The sequence below is a fragment of the Chelonoidis abingdonii genome, chromosome 4, assembly GCF_003597395.2.
Source record: "Chelonoidis abingdonii isolate Lonesome George chromosome 4, CheloAbing_2.0, whole genome shotgun sequence".
NCBI lineage: Eukaryota > Metazoa > Chordata > Testudines > Testudinidae > Chelonoidis > Chelonoidis abingdonii.
The window spans coordinates 27,870,176-27,893,845 of record NC_133772.1 but is presented as its reverse complement, the minus strand read 5'-3'; the positions used below and the strand labels follow the sequence as shown (position 1 = coordinate 27,893,845).

The 23,670-nt window shown below is 45.9% G+C and overlaps 1 protein-coding gene across 1 annotated transcript in view; it reads right to left on the bottom strand.

Annotated features, from left to right (window-relative positions):
* Positions 1-23,670, bottom strand: part of IPO9 (importin 9) — a 209,123-nt gene that overhangs the window by 84,359 nt on the left and 101,094 nt on the right. The window contains exons 9-13 of the mRNA XM_075064718.1: positions 22,408-22,466; positions 21,478-21,629; positions 17,391-17,489; positions 17,095-17,201; positions 4,859-4,998 (exon numbers count right to left, since the gene is read on the bottom strand). Coding sequence (XP_074920819.1) covers positions 4,859-4,998; positions 17,095-17,201; positions 17,391-17,489; positions 21,478-21,629; positions 22,408-22,466 — 557 coding nt within the window. The remainder of the gene's footprint in view (positions 1-4,858; positions 4,999-17,094; positions 17,202-17,390; positions 17,490-21,477; positions 21,630-22,407; positions 22,467-23,670) is intronic.

Here is a 23,670-nt window from a genome sequence, read left to right as displayed (position 1 = left end):
CCGTAGGTTGCCAACCCCTGGACTAGACTAATAAAACACAAACACATACACACAGAACTACAACTGCAAGGGTAAAACTAATGCAGGCAGAAAACCTAACGGCAGAGTGGAGCCTATCAAGTTTATTATATTTATGAGGGAGACAGATGTACCTAGAGGAGACTTTAAGGGATAGAACAGAGCGGTCTCACTCCCTAGTCTGACAGTTGTTAAGGATAATGAAAGTTTCAAGGAAGGAGGACATCAAGCTGGAGTGAAGGGAAACAATCCCATAGTTGGAACCCTCCTTCCAGATGATGTCATTGTATTTTCTGGCATTGAGGATACCCTCCCAGAGGAAGAAACTCCAGTTACTAGAAAGAGCAAGGTAATTCTAATGGGGAATTCAATTATCAGAAATATATGTGAGGAATGTGTACACTTGCTCCGAGGTCCAAGGGGAAATGAGCAACAAACATACTGAGAGTCTCTGAGTGGGATAGAAAGGGAAAAGAACAGTAGTGATGTTAGGGTGGGAGTCTATTATAGACACCAAATCAGGAAGAGGAAGTGCATGAGTCATTCTGCAAGCTGGTAACAAGATTAGTTAACACACATGGGCTAGTATTAATGGGGGTGTGATGTACCCCTGGGGTACAACCTAGACTGTGGGAACCTAGACTGCTGAGTCCCCTTAAACTCTTCATCCTACGCTGTCTCACACAATGCTATGCTAGTGACAAGCAGCAAACTTCTCCAGCTATCAGGTTGCTGTGATCACTTATCCATCAACAGATGGAGATACACACCCAGCTGAGTTGCATGAATGCTCTCTAAGCCATTCATGAATTATACCCAGGGAGACTCCAGCCAATTTCCCCCAGCCTTGAACCCCAGTGATGTACTATCTTCCACTGCTCAAGACATTCTCTTGAACAAGGTAAGCTCGTAATTAGCTAGCCACTTTATCAAAGGATACTGGACATGCATCTAAGCAGATTCCCCAAGCACCTGATGATTGAAAGAACCACATAGTAAATTGCTTGCTGGGCATGAAGTTTTCAGATCTCATGAGACATCTAGACAGACTTATGTGCAGAGTGCTAGGGAGGAATGGTGGTCTTGGTATATGCAGGTCCCAGTGACAGAAGGAAAGGTAGGGGAAAGGTCCTGAAGGAAAATTTAGGCTGCTAGATAAGAGATTAAAGAACCTCCATGATACAATTCTTTGAAATGCTTCCAGTTCTACGCACAGTGCCAGAAAGGCAGGGACTCAATGCGTAGATGAGACAATGGTGTAAGGAGGAGAGGTTTAGGTTTATTGGGAACTGGTGAACCTTTTGGGAAGTGAGGACCATATATAGGAAGGCCCTGAATCTCAGCATTAGTCTGATCAAACCAATCTTGGTGATGGAGGGTGACACAAGCAACGTCCTGTGGAAGCCAGGTGTTTACCTCCATCTGCCAAGGATCAAAGGGAAGGAGCCTGTGCTCTGGATCTCCTGTTGCCCTTGCCAGCAAAATTCAACACAATATAAAAACTGCAGGTCAGCCCAAGCTTTTTATTTAGACTTTTTTTTTTTTTTTTTTTTTTTTTTTTTTTCTTGAGTGCTAACTTATGAAATATGGTAAAAAAAATTCTGTAACAGTCAAGACAATTAGATGGTTAGACATTTGGAGGCAGCAAAGAAGACAGGGACATGGAATCACAGACCCATCTATAACCTTGGATATTAAGGAATGAACAGGGAAAGCTTGAGGCCACAAGGCCTTGTGCACTGTAACTAGCCTGTAAATAAGGCAGGTTGCCTCATACTAACCAGGAGCGTGAAGTCAGTAGATCAAACTCTGAATGCTCACAAGGAACAGATCAACAGAGTAAAAAAGGAAAAGTCACTTTTCAGAATAGCAGCACACTTAAAATGTGACCTGCATGGAAGGGACGAATTCTTCCTAACCATAGAGCCAATCCAAGTTTCCCTTTCCAGCGTGACTGATGTTCTGAATCAGACTAATTGAAAAGCAAAATTTTCCCCAAAAAATACTTAAAGAATGCACCCCAGGGAGTCCAGAGCTGTTGGAGGTCCATAAAGACCAGGAATTCTCCCTTTCTGTTTTGCCCCAGATTTAAGGGGTGTGTACACCCCAGAATGTGATCGAGCTAATTGCAACCATATTATGCGCATTCAGCCACCATGAATTAATAAAATAGAACACCACATAGTATAGAGTTAATTTGAAAGCTGGATTTTAGAGGCAAGGTCAAAAGTAGCTGGCAGTTTCTGCTAATCAGAATGAGAGGAAGGGAAAGAAAAGTCAACAGACTGGAAACCTTGGGTGACAAGAGCTTTGAATTTGTGCACCTTTGATACAGAAGTATTATAATTAAGATTGTTAGGAATGTTTGTCGGTAAGTAGTTTACTGAAAGTTGGCAAAAGTGATGATTTAGTAGGGGTCACTACGACCTATGTGTTTGCAGAAGTTAGTTATAAAAAAGACTAGCTAATAGAGTGTATTTTGGAGCAGTCCTCTGAAGCCAGCTTGAGAGACGTATCCTGACACCTTTTCTCCCTGGCGGGTGAACAACTGGCCACTCTTAATTACTCAATACTATTCCAGATTTTAGTAAAATATCTGGGATGGTCTACCTATTGCTTATGTCTGTGTGCTTAAATCTAATAAACTGCTGTTTTAGATAGACCACGCTGACTTGCATTAATCTTTTATCAGACAGAATTGCTGTGTTTCCATTGATTTATTTCTGACACCACTTGGAGTGAAATAGTTAAGTTCCACTGTGGTGGGTTCTTAAGATCCTGAGTAACACCTGGATCACAACCCCTTCCTTTCCTGCAGTAGTCCTGGAAGTAGATAGGATCTCCACAGTGTCAGGTTGATTAAAGAGGAATGTAAAGAGCATGAATTGTATTGTTTTGTTAGAAAACAGCAAAATCCAATATTTGTCAGAAAAAGGGAAAAACTGATAGGTAAAGAAACATTTCTGGAAAAGAAACAAGGAGAAAAACAGTTAGAAACACTACAGTAGCTGGCAGGGAGTTTCAGACTTTGTTGCTGAATTAAACAAAACTGAACTTGAAAGCAGAAAGTCCGAAAAGTCTGTCTCCATCCACTATTCTGGGCATCTAAAGACATGTCTACACCCACAACTGACAACAGTAAAAATGGCTCCCCACCCTGCAAAACCAGAGCCAGAACTGGTGGTACTGTTTTAGTAAATTATTCAGTGCAGAGAAAACTTCAATGTGAATGTGACAAGGGCTCCAGGTGCCAAGCCGAGCCATTCGCATTGGCCCAGTGCAGGGTTGGTACACACCATCCCATCATCGTCGGGTTTTCCTGCTAATATAGGGAGTTGCAGCAAGGTAGGCTCCAGTCCCCTGGCAGAGCCACGTAAACAAATAGTCTGTGGCCCCTGGGCTGGGACTGATTTAGTTGGGGGTTGGTCCTGCTTTGAGCAGGGGGTTGGACTAGATGACCTCCTAAGGTCCCTTCCAACCCTGATATTCTATGATTCTATGATGCTCACAACTGGAGTCCTGGCCCCCTTGGACAAGAAAGAACAATGATGAGTCTGTAGCCGCTGGGTGGGGCAAAACAAACAAATGGTCTATGGCCCCTAAGCCTCCTTGCTGGGGCAGGTAGTAGCAATTGCGGGAATTGGCCCCCTGGGCAGAGCAGAACAGCAATCAGTCTATGGCCCCTGGGTGGGGCTAAACAAACAGTCTATAACCCCTATGATTCTGGGCTGGAACATAGAGCAGACGAGCAGTCATGCCTGGTGGCCTGTGAGGGTAATAGGGGAATGCAAGCCCTGCCCTCTCCACTGGGTTCCAATCCAGGTCCCTATGAAGCTGGGGAGCTCCCTGTTAGGTGTTCAGGCACCGGCTTCTACTGACTTCCCTGGGTCACTTCCTACCACAAGCTGTGCCCTGGGCACCTACTCAGCTGGCAGCAGCTTGGCTTCCCCGGCAGTCTCCACTGTCAGCAAGTCACCTGCAGCATAATCCAGGTCCTCGGGCTCTACCACTGGAGTGTCACAGGCACCTCTGAGAAACACGTCCTTTCTCCTCTATAGCCAGCCTTGACTGATCTGGGCTGCCTCCTTTTATCTGGCTCTTCCATCTGGAGCATGCGGAGCAGGGGAAAGGGGGCATGGCCTTCTGGGCTCTCAGTAATTGATCCATCACCACTGACCCAGTACAGGGTTGATACACCCCGTAACAGTGAAATCACTATTGCTTATCTAGTTTCTGAAACAGCTCACTTCTCCATGAACATGGCATATTTAACACAACACACACTTCAAACCAAGTAGGTCAAAATTACAGATTGACCTGGTTTCTTAAACATGAATCACTGGCAGTCCATTTTAACAATCCCTTATGCCTCCTTGGGAAAGTTAAGATGGGAAAGTGAGCAGATCCCTGCATAGTACATAATCAACAGAGACCAAAACAGATTAATTTAAAACTAGATGTTACAGCACCCCGGGATTATTTTGAAGTATTCAAAGGATGCTATTGACTTTTCTAACTCCTTGTGAGCTCCCCAAGATAGTTTCCCTTCTACCCCCAGATGATCCTACAAGTTCAGAGCCATCCACTTACAAGAAGTTTCAAATGAAAGTAGACTGGCTTACATTAAGTTTACATTGTGTGTGGAAGGGCATACAAATACAATGTCCCTTCACCTGTGTAGTTTCCCCCAGATATTTCTGTGCAATATTATTCCACCTTGTCAACCATATCAGTTCCCTCTACATACACTGAACACCTATATTTGGATATGCTTTTCAATGGTTCTGGGCTACCAGATGCTCAGCAATTACTACTACTCAAAGCAATTTTGCTGACATACCTGACAGGTTGAGATCTGCAAGAACAACATTTGTCAGGAATCCATGCATATCGAACTGAATTCTACCGTTCTTCACACTGTCCGTAATAACAGATTTCACAGAGCCCAGCGCCAACATACAGGCTTCATGTATTTTCCACCTACAAAAGAATTCAGATGTCATTAGTTTTCCCACATTCATTCTGAAATTTATATTTATTTATACAAAAAAAATTATACTTATATTATATACACACACACACGTACAGTTGTGACTATATATAAAAACCACACACAAGCAGAGGAGATGATGAAAGTACGATCAAGATTTTTTGATCCTAAGTGCTTTCCATCGTCTCACTCCTCTCCAAACAAAAATCTGACCCACTTTACATTAGTCCCATTTAGATCTTGAACTTCTACCTTGTCTTTTCAATTATAAAAATTCTATATACCAACCATAAAACTTAAAGAAACTGATATGGGACTAACATGCTAACAAACTAGTTGACATGCCAATAGATTTACTGTTGACATAGCATATGATCACATCTCAGCCATAAATTATGGTTAAGATAGGAAGTTGTCTTGTAAGTTTAACCTTAACTATGTCCTTGTATTGGTAGCTACAGAATTTTTGTACAGAATTTTAACCTTAAATTACAGAGCTATCCTCACAATTATTTAAACAAAATTTTAGTATGAAAATTTCATTCATAGATTATAAAGTCTGTTCATCTCATCTGACTTCTTGGTCAGAATTGTAGGTCTAGAGGGATCTCAAGTGGTCATCTAATCCAATCCTCTGCACTCATGGCAGGACTAAGTATAATATAGACCATCCCTGACAAGTGTTTGTCTAACCTGCTCTTAAAAATCTTCAATGATGGAGATTCCACAACCTCCCTGGGCAATTTATTCCAGTGCTTAACCACCCTGACAGTTAGGAAGTTTTTCCTAATGTCCAGCCTAAATCGACCTCGCTGCAATTTAAGCCCATTGCTTCTTGTACTGTCTTCAGAGGTAAAGGAGAACAATTTTTCTCCCTTCTTATAACAACTTTTTATGTAGTTGAAAACTTATGTCCCTGCTCAGTCTTCTCTTCTCCAGACTAAACAAACCCAGTTTTTTTCAATCTTCCCTATTAGGTCATGTTTTCTAGACCTTTAATAATTTTTGTTGCTCTTCTCCAGACTTTTTCCAATTTGTTCACATCATTCCTGAAATGTGGCACCCAGAATTGGACACAATATCCAGTTGAGGACTAATCAGTGTGGAATCGGGCAGAAGAATTACTTTTCATGTCTTGCTTACAATACTCCCGCTAATACATCCCGTAATGTTAGCTTTTTTTTTTTTTTTTTTTTGCAACAGCTTTACACTGTTGACTCATATTTAGCTTGTGATCCACTATGACTCCCAGGATCGCTTTCTGCAGTACTCCTTCCTAGGCCATCATTTCTCATTTTGAATGTGTGTAAAAAATGATTACCTATCTTTCATAACTGTTATTCTTTCAGATATGTTGCTCGTGTCCATTCCAATTAGTGATTGAAGCACCACTATGCCAAAGGCTGCATCATGTCTAGCCTGCTGAGCAATGGTGTAATGCGAGGTAAAGGTGTGGATTGAGGACCATGTCTTAGCCCTGCAAATTTCCCGTGTTGGAACCTGGGCCAGGAACTTTGCTGACTACAGCTGTGCCCTTATGGAATGCACTGTCACCATAGGGGCAGGTATTTTTGCCAGATTGTAGCACGTTTGGATACAGGAAGTAATCCATGATGAGATTCTATGGGGGGAGATTGGAAGGTCCTTCATTCTGTCTTCTACCACGATGAATAGCTCAATAGATTTTTGAAAAGGCTTCGTTAATTTGATATAGAAGGCTAACGCCAGGCAAACATCCAACAAATGAAGTTTTTCCTCCCTGCTACTTTGCGTGTGGTTTGGGGTAGAACACTGGAAGAAAAATACCCTGATTAACATGAAGCTGGGAGACAACTTTAGGGAAGAAGGCTGGATGCAACTGAAGTTGAACCTTCTCCTTATAGAAACATAGTGTACAGAAGGCTCAGATGTTAGGGCATTAAGCTCAGACACCCTCCTGGCAGAAGTTACTGCTAACAGGAATGCCACTTTATGTGAGACGCAGACCACAGAACACGTTGCAAGCAGTTCAAAGGGTGGCCCCATTAGTCTGGAAAGAATCAGGTTAAGGTCCCAGGCTGGGATCGGTTGTTGTACGTCAAGGTATAGCCTATCAAGACCTTTAAGAAAACAACCATCAGGCTAGCAAACACCGACCAGCCTCCCACACCTGGATAGAAGGAGGGAATGGCAGCCAAGTGGACCTTTATTGATGACATAGAAAGCCCTTGCTGCTTTAGGTGTAGGAGGTAGTCCAACATCACAAGTATTGACGAGAGTGTAGGAAATGGGAGATATTGCGAAGACCAAATTGTGCATCTTTTCCATTTTCCTAGTGGCCGGTTTCCTACTGCTAAGGAGGACTTCCCTAACCGGGCCCGAACAAGCCAGCTCCATTGGGTTTAGCCATGGAGCTTCCACGCTGTGAGGTGAAGAGATTCGAGGTTCAGGTGCTGGAGGCGGCAGTGATCCTGAGTTATCAGGTCCAGGGGCAGTAGCAAGGTGATTTGGTTTTCCCCTGACATTTCCAGAAGAGATATGTACCAGTGCTCACAGGGCCAGGTTGGAGCTATCAATATCACCAAAGCTTCATCCCTTCGAACTCTGAGTAGCATGTTGTGAACAAGTGGCATGGGTGAAAATGCATACAGGTGGTGTTCCTTCCAGGGAAGACGAAATGCATCTGTGATGGAGCCTGGGCTGTGATTCAGGAAGGTGCAGAACTGCAGGCACTTCCTGTTATGTTGTGTGGCAAACAAGTCTATCTGGGGAATTCCCCACTGTTGGAAGATGTTCACGACTGTGAAAGGACTTGCTGAGATAGTCCACCAACTCGTTCTGAATGCCGGGGAGATAAAAACGCCTCCAGGTGTACTGAGGAGCTATGCAAAAATTCCACAGTTTGAGGGTTTCCTGACACAGGGGAGAGGAGCGTTCTCCCCCTTCTGTTTATGTAAAACATTGCTGTTGCATTGTCTGTCATGACCGATACCCATCTCCCCTCCAGGTGAACCTGGAATGTCTGGCATGCCAGATGCATGGGTGGCAGGTTTGTAGAAATTTTGGTGGTGCCCAGAACCCGTCCCTGCACAAACTCTGCCCCCACAAAACTCTGCCCCCCACCTGCCTAAGGCTCTGAGAGGGAGTTTGGGTGCGGGAGGAGGTCTGGGGTGCAGGCGGGGTGCAGGGTGCAGGCACTGGAAGGCAGTTTGGGGGAAGGAGGGGGTGCAGGGGTGGGACTGGGTTAGGGGTGGGGCTGGGGATGAGAGGTTTGGGGTGTGAGGGGGCTCAGGGCAGAGGGGTAGGGTGAGGGCTGTGGCTGGGGATGAGGGGTTCATGATGCAGGAGAGGGCTCAGTGTTGGGGCAGACGGTTAGGGTGCAGGGGGATGAGGGCTCTGGCTCGGGCTGGGGATAAGGTGTTTGGGGTGTTGGAGGGCTCAGGGGTAGGGTAGAGGGTGCGAAGGGGGCATCAAAGCTCTGGCTGGGGGGGTATGGGCTCTGGGGGGGGTATGGGCTGGGGATGAGTTTGGGGTGCAGGCAGGCTGCTCCGGGACAGGAGCCAGAGAGGAGGACTCTTCCCCAGCCCTTTCCCTGACAGCAGCAGTGAGCTCTGAGGGAGGAGTCCCCCTTTCCCGCCCCCCCCAGCAGCACACTCACCCCCACCACTGTCACAGCATGTGCTCCTAGGGCCCCTCTCCGGTCCAGGAATCTCCCTCACCTCCCCCGTGGTGGGTGCCAGGGGGTGCTGTGTGCGCCTCCTCCCCTGCTGTTTCCCGTGATTGTTGCCTCACTGAGGGTGGGAGATGGGGCTGCCTCCTTGCCCAGCATGGGGCAGAAGCGGTGACTGCAGGTGGTGGGGGCCTGTGCTGGGGAGGGTCCCACTGGAAAAGGGAAGGGTCTGAGGTAGAAGGGCAGGCTCAGAGTCAGTCTGCCCTGGCAGTCGATATTGGGGGCACTAGGACCCTGCGGCAGCAGTTGCTGCAGGGAGGCAACATGGAGCGGCAGGGATGCTCTGCTTCCCCCGGGGCCCAGGGACGTGCATGGGGCCAACAAGGGGACCACTAGGGGGCATTCGGGGGAGGGGCGGCAGCTGGGGCTGGGTGGGAGACTCCGGCCCCATACATTGGTGGAGCTGGGCCCCTGGGCTCTGAATATTGCTGATGGCCGGGCACCATGTGGGTATATAACTTGCTGCCCATGGCCAGACTGACTGCCCTCAGCTCTCTGACAATGATGTGAAGTAAGAGCTCCACTTGGGACCAGAAGTCCTGAACTCCCCTAGGTGCGCTCCCCAACCCATTGCTGATGCCTCTGTCACCAGTGAAAGGGATGGCTGAGGTCTGGAGAAGGGAATACCTGCACAAATTGCTTGTGGGTTGAGCCACCATAGGACAGACTCAAGCCGAGGTAGAGTGGCAACCATGTCTAGACCATCCCAAGTTGGTCGACACACCAAGGCTAGCCGCGCCTGAAGAGGTCCAAGCCTCAGTCTGGCATGCTGTACTGTCACAGGTCACTCCCCTACAGGGTACCACCTAATGTACCGGGGAACCACTGAGCCCACCTGTTCCACCAGCCTGGGCTCCCTTACACTGTCCTGCTGAGCCAGGCCCTCAAGACTCCTCCAGCACACATGCAGGTAGGGACACACCTAGCTACAGACAGACACAGACATTGAAATCAGCTCTGCATGGGAAGACTCAGCTAGTGAATTGCCCAACACTTAAGTGCACACCATCTGTGGAGTGTAAACTCAAAATTGTATTGTCCTGCGCTCCACAGAGAACTATACAGAGTAAGCAAATAAAATTCACTCTCTCCCTCAATGTGGAGGAAGATATGCACAGCTTTTTCCTCCCCCGTTATGAATTCCACAAACTAGTTTCAGAGAAAACAAAAACAAGTTTATTAACTACAAAAGATAGATTTTAACTTAGCATAAGGGTTAGCAAACAGATCAAAGCAGGTGAAACAAACCACACAAGCTAAGCTTAAAAACTGGTTACAAGTAGTAATTTCTCACCCTAAATGTTGTGTAAGAGAGAATGAAGGGTTTCTTGAAGGCAAGCTGCTCTTGCTTGCAGCTTAAAAAACTCCAGGTATTTCTTTTACAGGCTAGATACGTTTCCAGCCTGGCCTCAGCTCTTTCCCCTTCCCCTATCCCTCTTTGTCTTTGTTTCTTGGATGTTACCAGCAGTCATCCTGGGTGGGGATTCAGTGAAGAACCACTTTGATTAAGTCACTCTCCGGCCTTAAATAGGTTTTCCATATGGTAGAAACCTTTTGTTTTCCAATGTGGTTCCTTCACCCCCCTCAGTGGAAAAATATTGGCATTCTATTACGGAGTCCAGTACCAGGTAACTTTGATCTCGTGACACTGAAGCATCAAAGCAACCATGGGTATGGCTACACTGGCACTTTACAGTGCTGCAACTTTCACGCTCAGGGGTGTGAAAAAACACCCCCGAGCGCTGCAAGATGCAGCGCTGTAAAGCCTCAGTGTAATCAGTGCGGCAGCGCGGCTTCCAGCGCTGCACGCTATACCCATAGAGGATTTGGTTTACATGCAGCGCTGGGAGAGCTCTGTCCCAGTGCTGGCGCTCCGACCACACTCACACTTCAAAGCGCTGCCACGGCAGCGCTTTGAAATTTCAAATGTAGCAATACCCCGTGAGTCAGAGGTTATTTGTAGCATCCCAGGACGGAGGGAGATTACCATGTTCAAAGACCTATTCTTTTTCCTAATGGCCCATTCAGACTGATTGCATTCTGTCTGGTGTGCATTCCCCAGGTGCAAACACTTTTGTAGTACAGATGTATAGTCAATATTCCTAACTTTAGATACAAAAATAATACATGCATACAAATAAGATAAGCATATTCAGGAAATGATATCTCACAAGACTCATTTTGCATAAAATACATCTTAGATATGCTATAATCATATAACAATATTTCTATGAAGAATATGGGGTGTAGTGTCACATGTACTACATAGGTACAAGCAGCCATGTGGCCAAGGAGCTTTAGGCAATTCCTTGCTTTGGTGACAGGGAACTGCCTGAAACCTTGTATGTCGCCGCACAGGGTATGGAAATGTGGCTTTGGGAGATATGCTCTTGCCTGTGTTGAGTCCAACACTGCCCTTATGAACTCTATCCGCTGAACAGCGGACAGGGTTGACTTCTGTATGTTCAATAGAAGATTGCTCTTATGAGGCTCACATGCACCTCCACTTGAGCTTTGGAGCAACCCTTGACCAGCCAGTCATCGAGGTATGGGAACACCTGCAACTGGCGCTTGCGCAAGAAAGCAGCTACAACTGCCATGCACTTGGTAAATACTGGAGGTGCCACTGACAAGATGAAAGGAAGGACTGTGAACTGATAGTGATTGTGGTTCACCACAAACCTGAGATGCCTTCTGTGGGATGGTGTTATTGAAATATGAAAGTAAGTGTCCTTCAAGTCGAGGGCGACATAATAGTCACCTGGATACAGGGAAGGGATAATGGAGGCCAAAGAGACCATGCAAAACTTAAGTTTCTTTATGAACTTGTTGAGGTCTAGGGATGGGTCTGAGGCCACCTTTGACTTTCGATATTTAGAAATACTGGGAATAAAAATCCCTGCCCTTCAACTCCTGAGTGACCTCTTCCACCGCTTCCACACTTAGGAGCATGTCCACCTCCTACTTGAGAAGCGGCTCATGAGAGGGATCCTGAAGAGGGAAGATGAAGAAGGGAGGGAGGGAGCTGAACTAGAAAGTGTATCCCCTTTTCTACGGGGTGGAGCATCCAGAGATCTGATGTAATTCAGGCCCACACAGGGTAGAAATGGGAGAGTCAGCATGGGAAGGTAGGGATGGATAGGTCCAGAGTTTGGACTGGTGCGTTGCCCTCGGGCGCATTTTCCAAAGGTCTGCTTTTGACCTGAAGACTCTTTCGCTTTCCCAGGACCCTAAGCCCTCCTTCTGTTACTTCTATTACACCTCCTAGAGAAGTCTTGCCTGCTCTGAAGGTGGAAGAATTGAGACGTGGCTGCATTTTAAAGTGCCTCTGCTGCGTAGATGGAGTGTGAAGCCCCTGCAGTAGAGTAAATTTTTCTCCCAGAGACATCCAGCTTTTTTGTATCACTCTTTTTGGGTGATGGGCCCCTCGTGTGCTTGGGGGGCGGTGGTGTATAAAAATGTTGGAATCCTTTAGAGCAGAGGTGGGCAAACTAGAGCCTGCGGGACTGTCCTGTTCAGCCCTCGAGCCTCTGCCTCAGGAGGCTAGCCCCTGGCTCCTCCCCTGCTGTCCCCTGTCCCTTGCAGCTTTAGCGTGCTCGCTCCACTGCCAGCACAATGCTCTGGGCAGCGGGGCTCTGAGCTCCTGGGGCAGTGCAGCTGCAGAGCCTGGCCTGACCTGGTGCTCTGTGTGGCGTGGTGGCAGTGGCATGGCCAGGCTCCAGCTTGGCGATGCAGCTGTAGCACTGCCAGCCACTGGTGCCCTAGGCACCACAGTAAGGGGGCAGAGAGCTGGGAGGTTGGATAGAGGGCAGGCAAGTTCGAGGTGGTGGTCAGGGGGGCGGGGGTGTGGATAGGGGTCGGGGAGAATAGGGGGTTGAATGAGTGCAGTCAGGAAGGAAGGGGGGTTGGATGGGGCAGCAGGGGGAAGTCAAGGGCAGAGGTTCCAGGGGCAGTCAGGGGACAGGGAGAAGGCGTGGTTGGATGGGGGAGGGGTCCTGGGGGGGCGGAGTTGTGTCAGGAATGAGAGGAGGGGTTGGATGGAGTGATGGGGGTCCGGGGTGGTCAGGGGACAGAGAGCGGGGTGTGTGGATGGGGCAGGGGTCCGTCAGGGAATGGGGGGGTTGGATGGGGCAGGAGTTGTGGGGGGATTGGACGGCCAGAGAGGAGGTGGGGGACAGGCCATAACCCCCTCCCTTAACCGGCCCTCTATACGATTTACGAAGTCCGATGTGGCCCTTAGGCCAAAGAATTTGGCCACCCTGCCTTAGAGGAAATGAAAATGGGTTCTCTTCACTGTCGGTGGCAGTGAGGCAGGGGTCTGCCAGTGTCTTGGTGGTCTCTTGCATAGTTCTTATGAGTGGGAGGGCAACCCAAGAGGGGCTTGAGGGTGCCAGAATGTCCATCATCAGATCCGATGTCTCAGCAACCTCCTTGACCTGGATCCCCAGGTTCTGGGTCACCCTGCTCAGGAGCTGATGGAGGATCCTATTATCCTCTACTGCAGGAGCCTGGGAGGTTTCAGCCATTGCCTCATCTGGTGAAGATCAGGACGACGCTCTATCTGGGACCTGCGCTTGTTCCTGACCCTCGGCATCAAGGGGATCGTGTGGTGCCAGGTCTTCTGGTATGGTGATTGGACCTGTGCTGAGGAGGATGGGGGAGGCACGTGGGATACTGAAGCCACCAATGCAAACTCCTAGACTGGGAACCCCTGGCTTTGGTGGAATGCTCAGGGAGTCTAAAAACACCACTGCATTGGAGCCTACCATTGCACAAGCCACAGCATCGGGTGGAATTGCTGCTTCTCCCTGTGCGACCTCAATCATCTGTGCTCCGATCTAAGTCAGCTTCGCCTAGACCTAAAGGACTCAGACTCCAACTGGAAGGATCATGGGGGAGCAGTGTCGACCAGTGCTGGGACCAGTGCGGCTCTCGTGCCCATCCGCTGCTAGAAGATGCCAGTGCCCGGCGCCACGGGGATGACGACTGGCACAGTACAATTGCTGGCTTGCCTTGGGACAGCACCGAAAGTCTCACGGGTGCCCTGTCTCGCCACGGTGGAGAAAGCGGTATCGTGAAGGCAATGAGCTCTCTGGCAGCCTCAAAGGTCTCTAGTATAGATGGCAATTACAACACCTGCTCACAACCATCCCGGAGAGGGGAGTCTCAGGGGCCTGGACTCGACTGGTCCCTTGGTGGGGCAGGAGTTGATGGAGCCCGACTAGGTGGTGCTGCTCTTACATGGCCCAACACGGGTCTCACTGTGCCACAATCTTTCCGTGCCAGTCTGGACGTGGGTGAGTGCCCTGTGTCAGGCATCTTCTTTTTGTGGGGCATCAGAGACTGGGAACAGTGCTGCGCACCGCCCTGCATGGAGCCCCTGTGTGGGGAACTCTGTTGATGCTGAGGGTCTCTATCCGAGTCCTTCCTCCGTGCCAAAACTTCTCGTGTCAATGCCAGAGCACTATGCACTGATGCTTAGGTGCTCGCCTAACCCCGGGTCCCAGTGGGGACTGAGGGCAGCTTCCATGATAGCTCAGTGGTTTGAGCATTGGCCTGCTAAACCCAGGGTTTTGAGCTCAATCCTTGAGCGGGCTGCTTAGGGATCTGGGGCAAAAACTGGTCCTACTAGTGAAGGCTCGATGACCTTTCAAGGTCCCTTCCAGTTCTAGGAGATAGATATCTCTCTTATTAATTATTATCATCATCATCATCAACCATTAATCTCTCTTCCTTTTGGGTCTTGGGGTGAAATCCCCTGCAGATTCTATAACTGTCTTCTTGATGAGCTTTGCCCAGGCACTTTAAGCAGGAAGTGTGAAAGTCACTCCTAGGCATAGGTTTGCCACACGCAGTGCAGAGTTTAAAACCTGGGGACCAAGGTTTTAAGGCCCTGGTACTGGGGAGTGGACGGACAGGAGGGGGTACCCTCAGATGATATCTTATAAAAGACTAACTATATACTAACTACTATTTACTAACTACTAATTTAACTATTTACAGGAGAAGTCTGAAGACTGCTAAGAAGGAGAGGTTTGCTGAAGCAAGAGAGAATGAGCATTCCAGGTAAATGTGACAGGCGGTAAGAAGGAACTGAAGCGGCAGCAGGTTGGCAGAGACATATATTGGGCACCAGGGAGGGAAAAACCTCTAGGGGAAAAACCTTCCGGCTGCCCTGCACACGGCAGGCACATACCTAATTGGAATTGACATGAGCAATCACTCGAAGAACTGATTGTTCCTTCCTTAGTGGATTATTTTGCATTTGTCCCTATTGAATTTCATTTCCCTCAGACCATATCTCCAGTTTGTTCAGATCATTTTGAATTTTAATCCTATCGTCCAAAGCACTTGCAACCCCCCTCCCAGCTTGGTACAGTCCACAAACTTTATAAGTGCACTCTCTGTGCCATTATCTAAATCACTGATGAAGATATTGAACAGAACCAGACCCTCCTGTGGGTAATACAGGCCTAAGTTTTTTAAATAATCCTAATATGTGACAGGGGAGTGCACCAACTCCCAGTGAGCCTTATGAAGCTCTTAATGGCCTTCACAACACCAACCACCCCATCGGCTTCAGGAGATTTGCTATGCCTCCCCACACCCTCAGAATAGCAAGGGACACCCCCTCCCTCCAAAGATTGAGTCCCCATTGTGAGCTATAGAAGGCTCATGCCCACCCCATTAACCTAAAGACACTCATTAAAAGACTCCTGAACTGCATGAGCCTTAGGATGGTAGTGGGACTTTGCACACACCTCCTGCAAACCGCAGTGCATTCTTCAGGGGCCAGCCAAACCACCTCCCCCAACAAGCCTCACTAAGGCAGTTTGCTCTCCAATGAATCCTGAGCGGGTTAACACTGGGGCTGATTTTACTGTCACTCATCAGTATGTACCAAGCCTAATAAGGATCCTAGTACCTTGGGAGTGGTTATGATGAACCCCAATGAGCCTATGAAGATTTGCAGAAAGTGAGGTTATTTCTCCTCTTAAGGCTCACCGATAAGCCCTTTAATATCTGTACGAGGGGTAGAATGTTCTGCTGTACTGCCTTCCCATGTCCTCTTCTTCATTGTCTCCATGATCTCACCCGCATATTCTCTTACTTTATTGTCCCCCCTTTTCACTACCATTTTAGCCCTCTCACCACCACCACCACAAGCACCACTCTTTTGAACCCCACGCCCACACCACCCAAACACCCTCTTCTGGTTTTCCTCTTAAGTTCATAAGAAATGAGCACCTGAGGAGGTCTGCGGGAATGGTGGTACTGAGGCTACCAGGGGGTTGCAGGGCAGGGGCATTCCCACCCACTTTTAAAAGAGTAATCCAACAAATAATGTTAATGCTCACACTACACTTGTTCTTATATTAGGATACAGCAAAAATCAGATGAATTCTCTGTGAGGAACTTATCAGCCACCTCCGTGTGATAACTCAAAATATAAACCTATATTTCCCTTCAATTTTTTTTTAATTTATAAATATAGTCTTGGGTGTTCTTGGCTTTTTTTTTTTTTTCCTTCTTCAAAATGATACTCAGCTTTTCAGTAGTTAGTTGATGGCTTACTTTAAGTTCACAGCCAATGAGCTATTTGCATGTTACTATTTAAACTCCCAACTTTTAAAATTAGAATTTTGGACTTTCTGGACTAAGGCGAACCTACCTCAAACTCAGGTTTAATTTACCAATTTTGAGACAAACATTGTTTTGCTGTGGAGATGGGTGGGGAACCAGAGAAGGCAATATCAGGCTTTCCAGAGAAATTCAGCTGAAAATTTATTTACAGAATGGTTACTGCCTCTTTCTAATATCCACTAAAAAAACAACACTGAGCTAACACTATCTACACAACAAAGGATACTTATGTGACAGTAAGTAGGTATCTATCAGACTGAGATGTCTTTTCTTCCCCTTTTCCCACCTAACACTGGCCATTGAAAACAATTCTAAATTGGATGCATTCATGAGGGGATAATGAAAAATCCACACACGAATAGAAACAAGAGGGGATATCTGAATTCAGCAGCATGAAGCCAATGAAGAAGTCCACTCAAATTCATTTTTATAACTCATCTGGAATTGTAACCAGAAATTTTTTTTAATTGAAAACAATTTCAGTGCTGGTAACTGCTAGTCTATTCTAGGGAGAGCAGAGAACACTACTGTTATAAGTAATTGTAGATGTCTTGACATGGGTCAGGAATTTTTTTCACATTTTTGCTTCTAACATGCAAAACCCACAAGCTCATAGTTTTATCCCAGTTGCATCACCAGAAATTACAATTCATTTGCATTATGTGTCTATTGCTGTGAGAGAGCCCACCACTTATTCCGTTATCATTGCTACCTAGATTGCCTGTCTCCTTACCAATGCTCAGCACCACTGTTTTTAGCTTGTTCAGCTTCCTGCAAGTGTCTCGTAGCTGCTGCAGCCAAAGCAGTTGCACTCTCATTCTGGAAATCAGCAGCAACAGCCTGGGTAAAAGAAATAATGACTGTCACTCTGTTTCTTTGTACAGCTGCATTTTAAAGACTCTTTTTGCAGCTCTTATACTTCAAACTAGCTGGTACAAACCGTATGTAAGGGACAGCGGCAATTTTTGTAACAATCAAGTTGTAATTCAAAACCATTTGGGTCCTTTAGACACAGAACACATTTCTTACCAGCAACAAGTCTTGTGCAGCAATCCTTACTGTATAAGAAAAAGTGTCGTCATCTTCATCCTCCACAAATTGCTGTGGATTTGCAGTCCAGACTTTTATCTGAAATAAAAGCAGGGGGAAAATCATAATAGTTCAGTGACATCTGATGAACCTGAACACTGGAGCGACAAATGGAATAAAATTCAGTAGTACCAAGTGCAGAGTCATGCATCTAGGCTCTAATAAGAATTTCTGTTACAAGCTGGGGTTCATCAGGTGCAAGCAACTGAGACCTGGGAGCGTAGGATGATCACAGGATGACTATGCACCACCAGTTGGTGTGCCTATAAAAAAGGTAAACACGATCCTATGACGTATTAGGTGAGGAATTTCCAGTAGAGACAGAGAAATATTAATGCCATTGTACAAGGCATTAGTAGGACCTCATTTGGAATATTGTGTACAATTCTCATCACCTATGCTCAAGAAAGATTAAACTACACTGGAACAGGTGCAGAGAAGAGCTACTAGCACGATAAGGAGAACGGAAAGCCTATCTTAAGAAGGGAGATTAAAAGAGTTTAGCTTGTTTAGTTTAGCAAAACAAAGACTGGGATAAGATATGATTGTTCTATAAACACATTAGGGAGTAAACATCAGGAAGGGTGAAGAACTATTGAAACTGAAGGACAAGAAAAAATGGATATAAACTGGCCATGAAGAAGTTCAGACTGGAAATTAGAAGGTTTCTAACCATCAGAGGGTGAAGTTCTGGAATAGCCCTCTAATAGGAATCGTGAAGGCAAATCACTTACTTAGCTTTGAGAGAGACACACACATAGAGCTGGACAAATTTATGAGATGGAAACTTTTTTAAAGACACCATAATAGAGGCTCAACTTAAATGTATACCCCAAATTAAAAAACATAGCGAGAAAACCTAAAAAGAGCCACCACAGCTAAACAAAGTAAAAGAAGCAGTGAGAGGCAAAAAGGTATTTTTAAAAAAGTTGAATCCTAACGAGGAAAATAGAAAGGAGCATAAACTCTGGCAAATGAAATGCAGGTCCCTCACCAAAGGCAAGCAAACAGTCATGGGATAGAGGGAAGGTTCTCTCATGGATTGGTAACTGGTTAAACCATAGGAAATAAAGGGTAATAATAAATGGTCAGTTTTCAGAATGGAAAGACGTAAATAGTGGTGTCACCTAGGGGTCTGTCCTGGGCCCAGTCCTATTTAACACATTCATAAATGATCTGGAAAAGGGGGTAGACAGTGAGGTGGCAAAATCGACAAATGATACAAAACTACTCCAAATAGTTAAATCCCAGGCAGACTGCAAAGAGCTACAAAAGGATCTCTCAAAACTGGGTGACTGGGAAATAAAATGGCATACTGAATTCAATGTTGATAAATGCAAAGTAATGCACAGTGGAAAACATAATCCCAAGTATATTTTTTATAAAGTGATGGGGTCTAAATTAGCTGTTACTACTCAAGAAAGAGAACGAAGTCATTGTGGATAGCTCTCTGAAAACATTCACTGAATGTGCAGCAGCCATCAAAAAAGCAAACAATGTTCGGAATCATTGAGAAAGGGATAGATAAGAAGACAGAAAATATCATGTAAAAGCAGCAAAGAGTCCTGTGGCACCTTATAGACTAACAGATGTATTGGAACATGAGCTTTCGTGGGTAAACACCCACTTTGTCGGATGCATCCAATACGCCTGTTAGTCTATAAGATGCCACAGGACTCTTTGCTGCTTTTATAGATCTAGACTAACACAGCTACCCCTCTGATAGAAAATATCATATTACCTCTATAAATCCATGGTACACCCACATCTTGAATACTGCATGCAGATGTGGTTGTCCTATCTCTAAAAAGATATATTGGACTTGGAAAAGGTTTAGAAAAGGGCCACAAAAATGATTAGGGGTATGGAACCTATGAGGAGAGATTAAAAAGACAGACTTTTCAGCTTGAAAAAGAGACAACTAAAGGGGGGATATGATGGAGGTCTATAAAATCATAACTGGTGTGGAGAAAGTAAATAAGAGTATTATTTACTTCTCCTCATAACACAAGAACTAGGGGTTACCCAATGAAATTAATAGGCAGTAGCTTTAAAACAAACGAATATTTTTTCACACAATGCACAATCTGTGGAACTCATTGTCAGAGGATGTTGTGAAGGCCAAGACTATAACAGAGTTCAAAAAAGAACTAGATAAATTCATGGAGGATAGATCCATCAATGGTTATTAGCCAAGATGGGCAGAAGACAGGATACTGGCCTAGATGGATCTTTGGTCTAACTCAGGTGACAAAGTTCCTCCTTTACCTTGGGGAGTCCTGCACTTATTGGCAGATTTGCTCACCTCAGTGATCTTCCCGACAGTCTGAATCAACTCCTCCTGTGTCTGATCAGCAGTTGGGAGGTTTTGGGGGAACCCGGGCCCGCCCCTACTCCAGGTTCCAGCCCAGGGCCCTGTGGATTGCAGCTGCCTATAGTGCCTCTTGTAACAGCTGCATGACAGCTATAACTCCCTGGGCTACTTCCCCGCCAAACACCTCTTTATCTTCACCACAGGACCTTCCTCCTGGTGACTGATAATGCTTGTACTCCTTAGTCCTCCAGCAGCACACCCTCTCATTCTCAGCTCCTTGCGCCTCTTGCTCCCAGCTCCTCACACGCTCTTCCTCTCCTCTCCTCTAGCTCCTCCCCTCCTGACTGGAGTGAGCTCCATTTTAAACCCAGGTGCCCTGATTAGCCTGCCTTGATTGGCTGCAGGTGTTCTAATCAGCTTGTCTGCCTTAATTGGTTCTAGCAGGTTCTTGATTACTCTAGTGCAGCCCCTGCTCTGGTCACTCAGGGAACAGAAAACTACTCATCCAGTGGCCAGTATATTTGCCCTCTACCAGATTCCTGTATCCCACTGGCCTGGGTCTGTCACACTCAGTATGGCCGCCCTTATGTTCTTATGTTTGTGATGGAGGGAGAGGGGGAGAAGGGCTTCAGCAATCACCAGCAGTGGTCAGAAAGGGATTCCCTTCCCCCTACTGTATTCTCAGAGGGTTGTTTTTTTGTTTTAAGTCTGCTTTCTCTGAAGCATCAGGGATGGACATGAATGGAGACAGGCCACTAGGTGGGGTGAGCCAGGGCTCTGAGACAGCATCAGCAGCCTCTCTTTCTCGGGTGCTTGGCTGGCTGATTCTTGCTCACACAGTCTCAGGATCTAACAGATGGTCAAGAAGAAATTTTCCCCCAGGTCAAAATGGCAGTGACCCTGAGGGTTTTTGCGCCCCCCTCCAGTGTCTGAGTATAGGTCACTTGCCAGGATTATCTAGGTCTCTCTCATTTAATCATTACCCTGCCATTATGGGGGCCTCTAGTACTGGGTCACCTTGGTCCCTCCTATTCTCTGCCTGTGGTAGTATAGTGTCTCTGGTGGGACTAATTTACTTTGAACTCATTTCTGTTGGGTTTAGTGTGTGGTGCTGGGTGGTGTTGGTGGCCTGTGATATACAGGAGATCAGATAAGATGATCTAGTGGTTCCTTCTGGCCTTAAACTCTATGACTAATAAACATAGGAAATAAACAGAAGACACCTATTCAGTTATGACTAAGGCTGTGAATCATTCACGGAAGTCACAGCTTCTGTGACCGCCATGAATTTTGCAGTGCTGATGCGGCTGACCCCAGGACCACACCAGCAGCTGGAGAAGCCCCGGGACAGCCGCTGCTCTGGCAGCCCCTGACAGCTGGTCCCTCGCACTGCCCTGGAGCAGTGGTCCAGGACTGCCTGGAGGACCCTGGGTTGTCCCCCACAGCAGCAGTCTTCAGGAGCACCCCCTTCTCAGGAGAGAAGATTTAGTCACAGGTATTTTTAGTAGAAGTCATGGACAGGTCATGGGCCCGTGACTTTGTTTATTGCCCGTAACCTGTCCATGACTTTTACTAAAAATACCCATGACTAACAGCCTTAATCATGACTCCTTCCCACCCAAATCCTTTTCAGTGCTTCATCTGCTAGTTTGAATCTCTCACATGAACAGACTTCCATTGTCTGCCTCTTTTACTTTCTACATGTTCACTTACCTGCTCCTCTGTGATCTGCATGTAGAGAATGATGTAATAGATCAGCTCTGGCAAAGCTTTCTTCACTGTGCTTTTAAATTTGTGATTGTCCAACAAGGCATGTACAAACTCAAATATGCTGAACACTAGGTTTTCAAAGCCCAACACTTCACCTGAACAAAGAAACAAGGGGAAAGTTTCATAACTGACTGTGTCAAATCATGGACCTGCATAAATGACTGGCAAATATTAATATTACAGTTTGTTATCAGGTCAGGCAGGATAATCTCTGGTCTCACTCCTGAGGTAGTGAGAGCTGGGACTACTGCTGAGGCAACACTGTTCCACCTTAGGAGAAGCCTGCCGCCCCTTGCATTTCATAGGACTCTCTTGGAATGATTAAGTGGCAACGCTGTTCAGTTTTGACAGAAGTCCTGTGTTCTTCATGGCCAAGGAGATAAAAATTACACATATGGCCAGGGATTTTCTAACAGACAAGGAAATGATTGCATTTTTAAAAGAATGTAACTAGTGTCCCTTTCACAAGAGCCTTACTCTTTAATGCTAGCTGGAAAATCAATAAACTACAATCCTTTGGTCTAACTCACAGAACGTCATAAACCCCACTCCACCACTACAGCTGCATATAAGTGAACAGTATATACAGAAACAGGAATACAAATTTGTCTAGGTCATTGTTCTGAAATCAGTATTTGTTTAGATGACTAACAAATTTATTTCAGCATAAGCTTTCGTGATGAATCTGAAGAAGTGAGCTGTAGCTCACGAAAGCTTATGCTGAAATAAATTTGTTAGTCTCTAAGGTGCCACAAGTACTCCTGTTCTTTTTGCGGACACAGACTAACATGGCTGCTACTCTGAAACTTGTTTAGACGAGTTTCCCTACTCTCTCCCTACAGAGAGCAGACGTGTATCATTATTAGCACTTACCATCAGAATCCACAGGGTCCTCTACCTCTTCTGTATAATTCACTTCTGTTCTCACATAGGTATAGCAAGTAGTTAAGTAAACACGAGCAACCGTTTAGCTTAAACATTACTAGAGGATTGCTTCTATTCAGTAACAGACCCACTCAAATTATTAAGTCTTTATATGGATTTCCTAAAGCAAATTAGTTTTCACTTTACAGCAAAAAGCCATCAATCTATTTCAAGAATAATTAAATATGAAATGCATAAAAGAGTAACCTGTATTAATTTTTCCAAGTAGATTTGTTAAAGACAGACAATATAATTATGTTCATTGACAGATTTCAGATGACACCTTTTGATTCATTTAAAAAATCCACTGAGGACAGTGTGTGGATGAGGGAAAGTATGATCTAAAACTTAATTCTCACTAATGAGATTTTAATACAAATGGAACCACAGGGCTGAAAGTTTGGTTTCTAACTGAAAATTTACACCAGAAAAAAAAAATAGAAGAGAAAGTCTAAGAGAAAGATCCAAGTTACAAGTCAAATTAAGAGTGATCCACTAGAAAAATATTTCTCAGTGATACTGACACTCAAAACACCATTCTGTGAAGCTAAAACCTTCTAGCAATTCCTTTTACTCCTTTTAATCCTCTATGCTCCTAAATGTAGCTGTATATACCATCCAATATATAGCAGCAAGATTTTAGAAGACAAGATGTTCCGATAGGGGGAACACATGTTCCAATATGGAACTCAATGAGGGGAGAAGACAGTAACAGAAAATGTGGACATGGCAGAGGTGCTTAACGACTTTGTTTTGGTTTTCACCAAGAAGGTTGGTGGCAATTGGACATCTAACAGTGAATGCCAGTGAAAATGAGGTAGGATCAGAGCATAAAATAGGGAAAGAACAAGTCAAAAATTCCTTAGACTAGTGAGATGTCTTCAAATCACCAGGGCCTGATGAAATGCATCTTAGGCCAGGTCTACACTGCGACTTTAAATCGGTTTAATGGCCGATATACCGATTTAACGCTGTACCCGTTCACACGACGTCGTCATTAATATCGAGTTAACCGCCTCCTTAAATTGATTTCGGAAATCCTCCCAAACGAGAGGAGTAGCGCTAAATTCGATAGTGATAACTCGGATTAGGGTTCGTGTGGACGGAAATCGACGTTATTGGCCTCCGGGCGGCATCCCAGAGTGCTGCAGTGACCGCTCTGGACAGCAATCTGAACTCGGATGCAGCGGGCAGGTAAACAGGAAAAGCCCC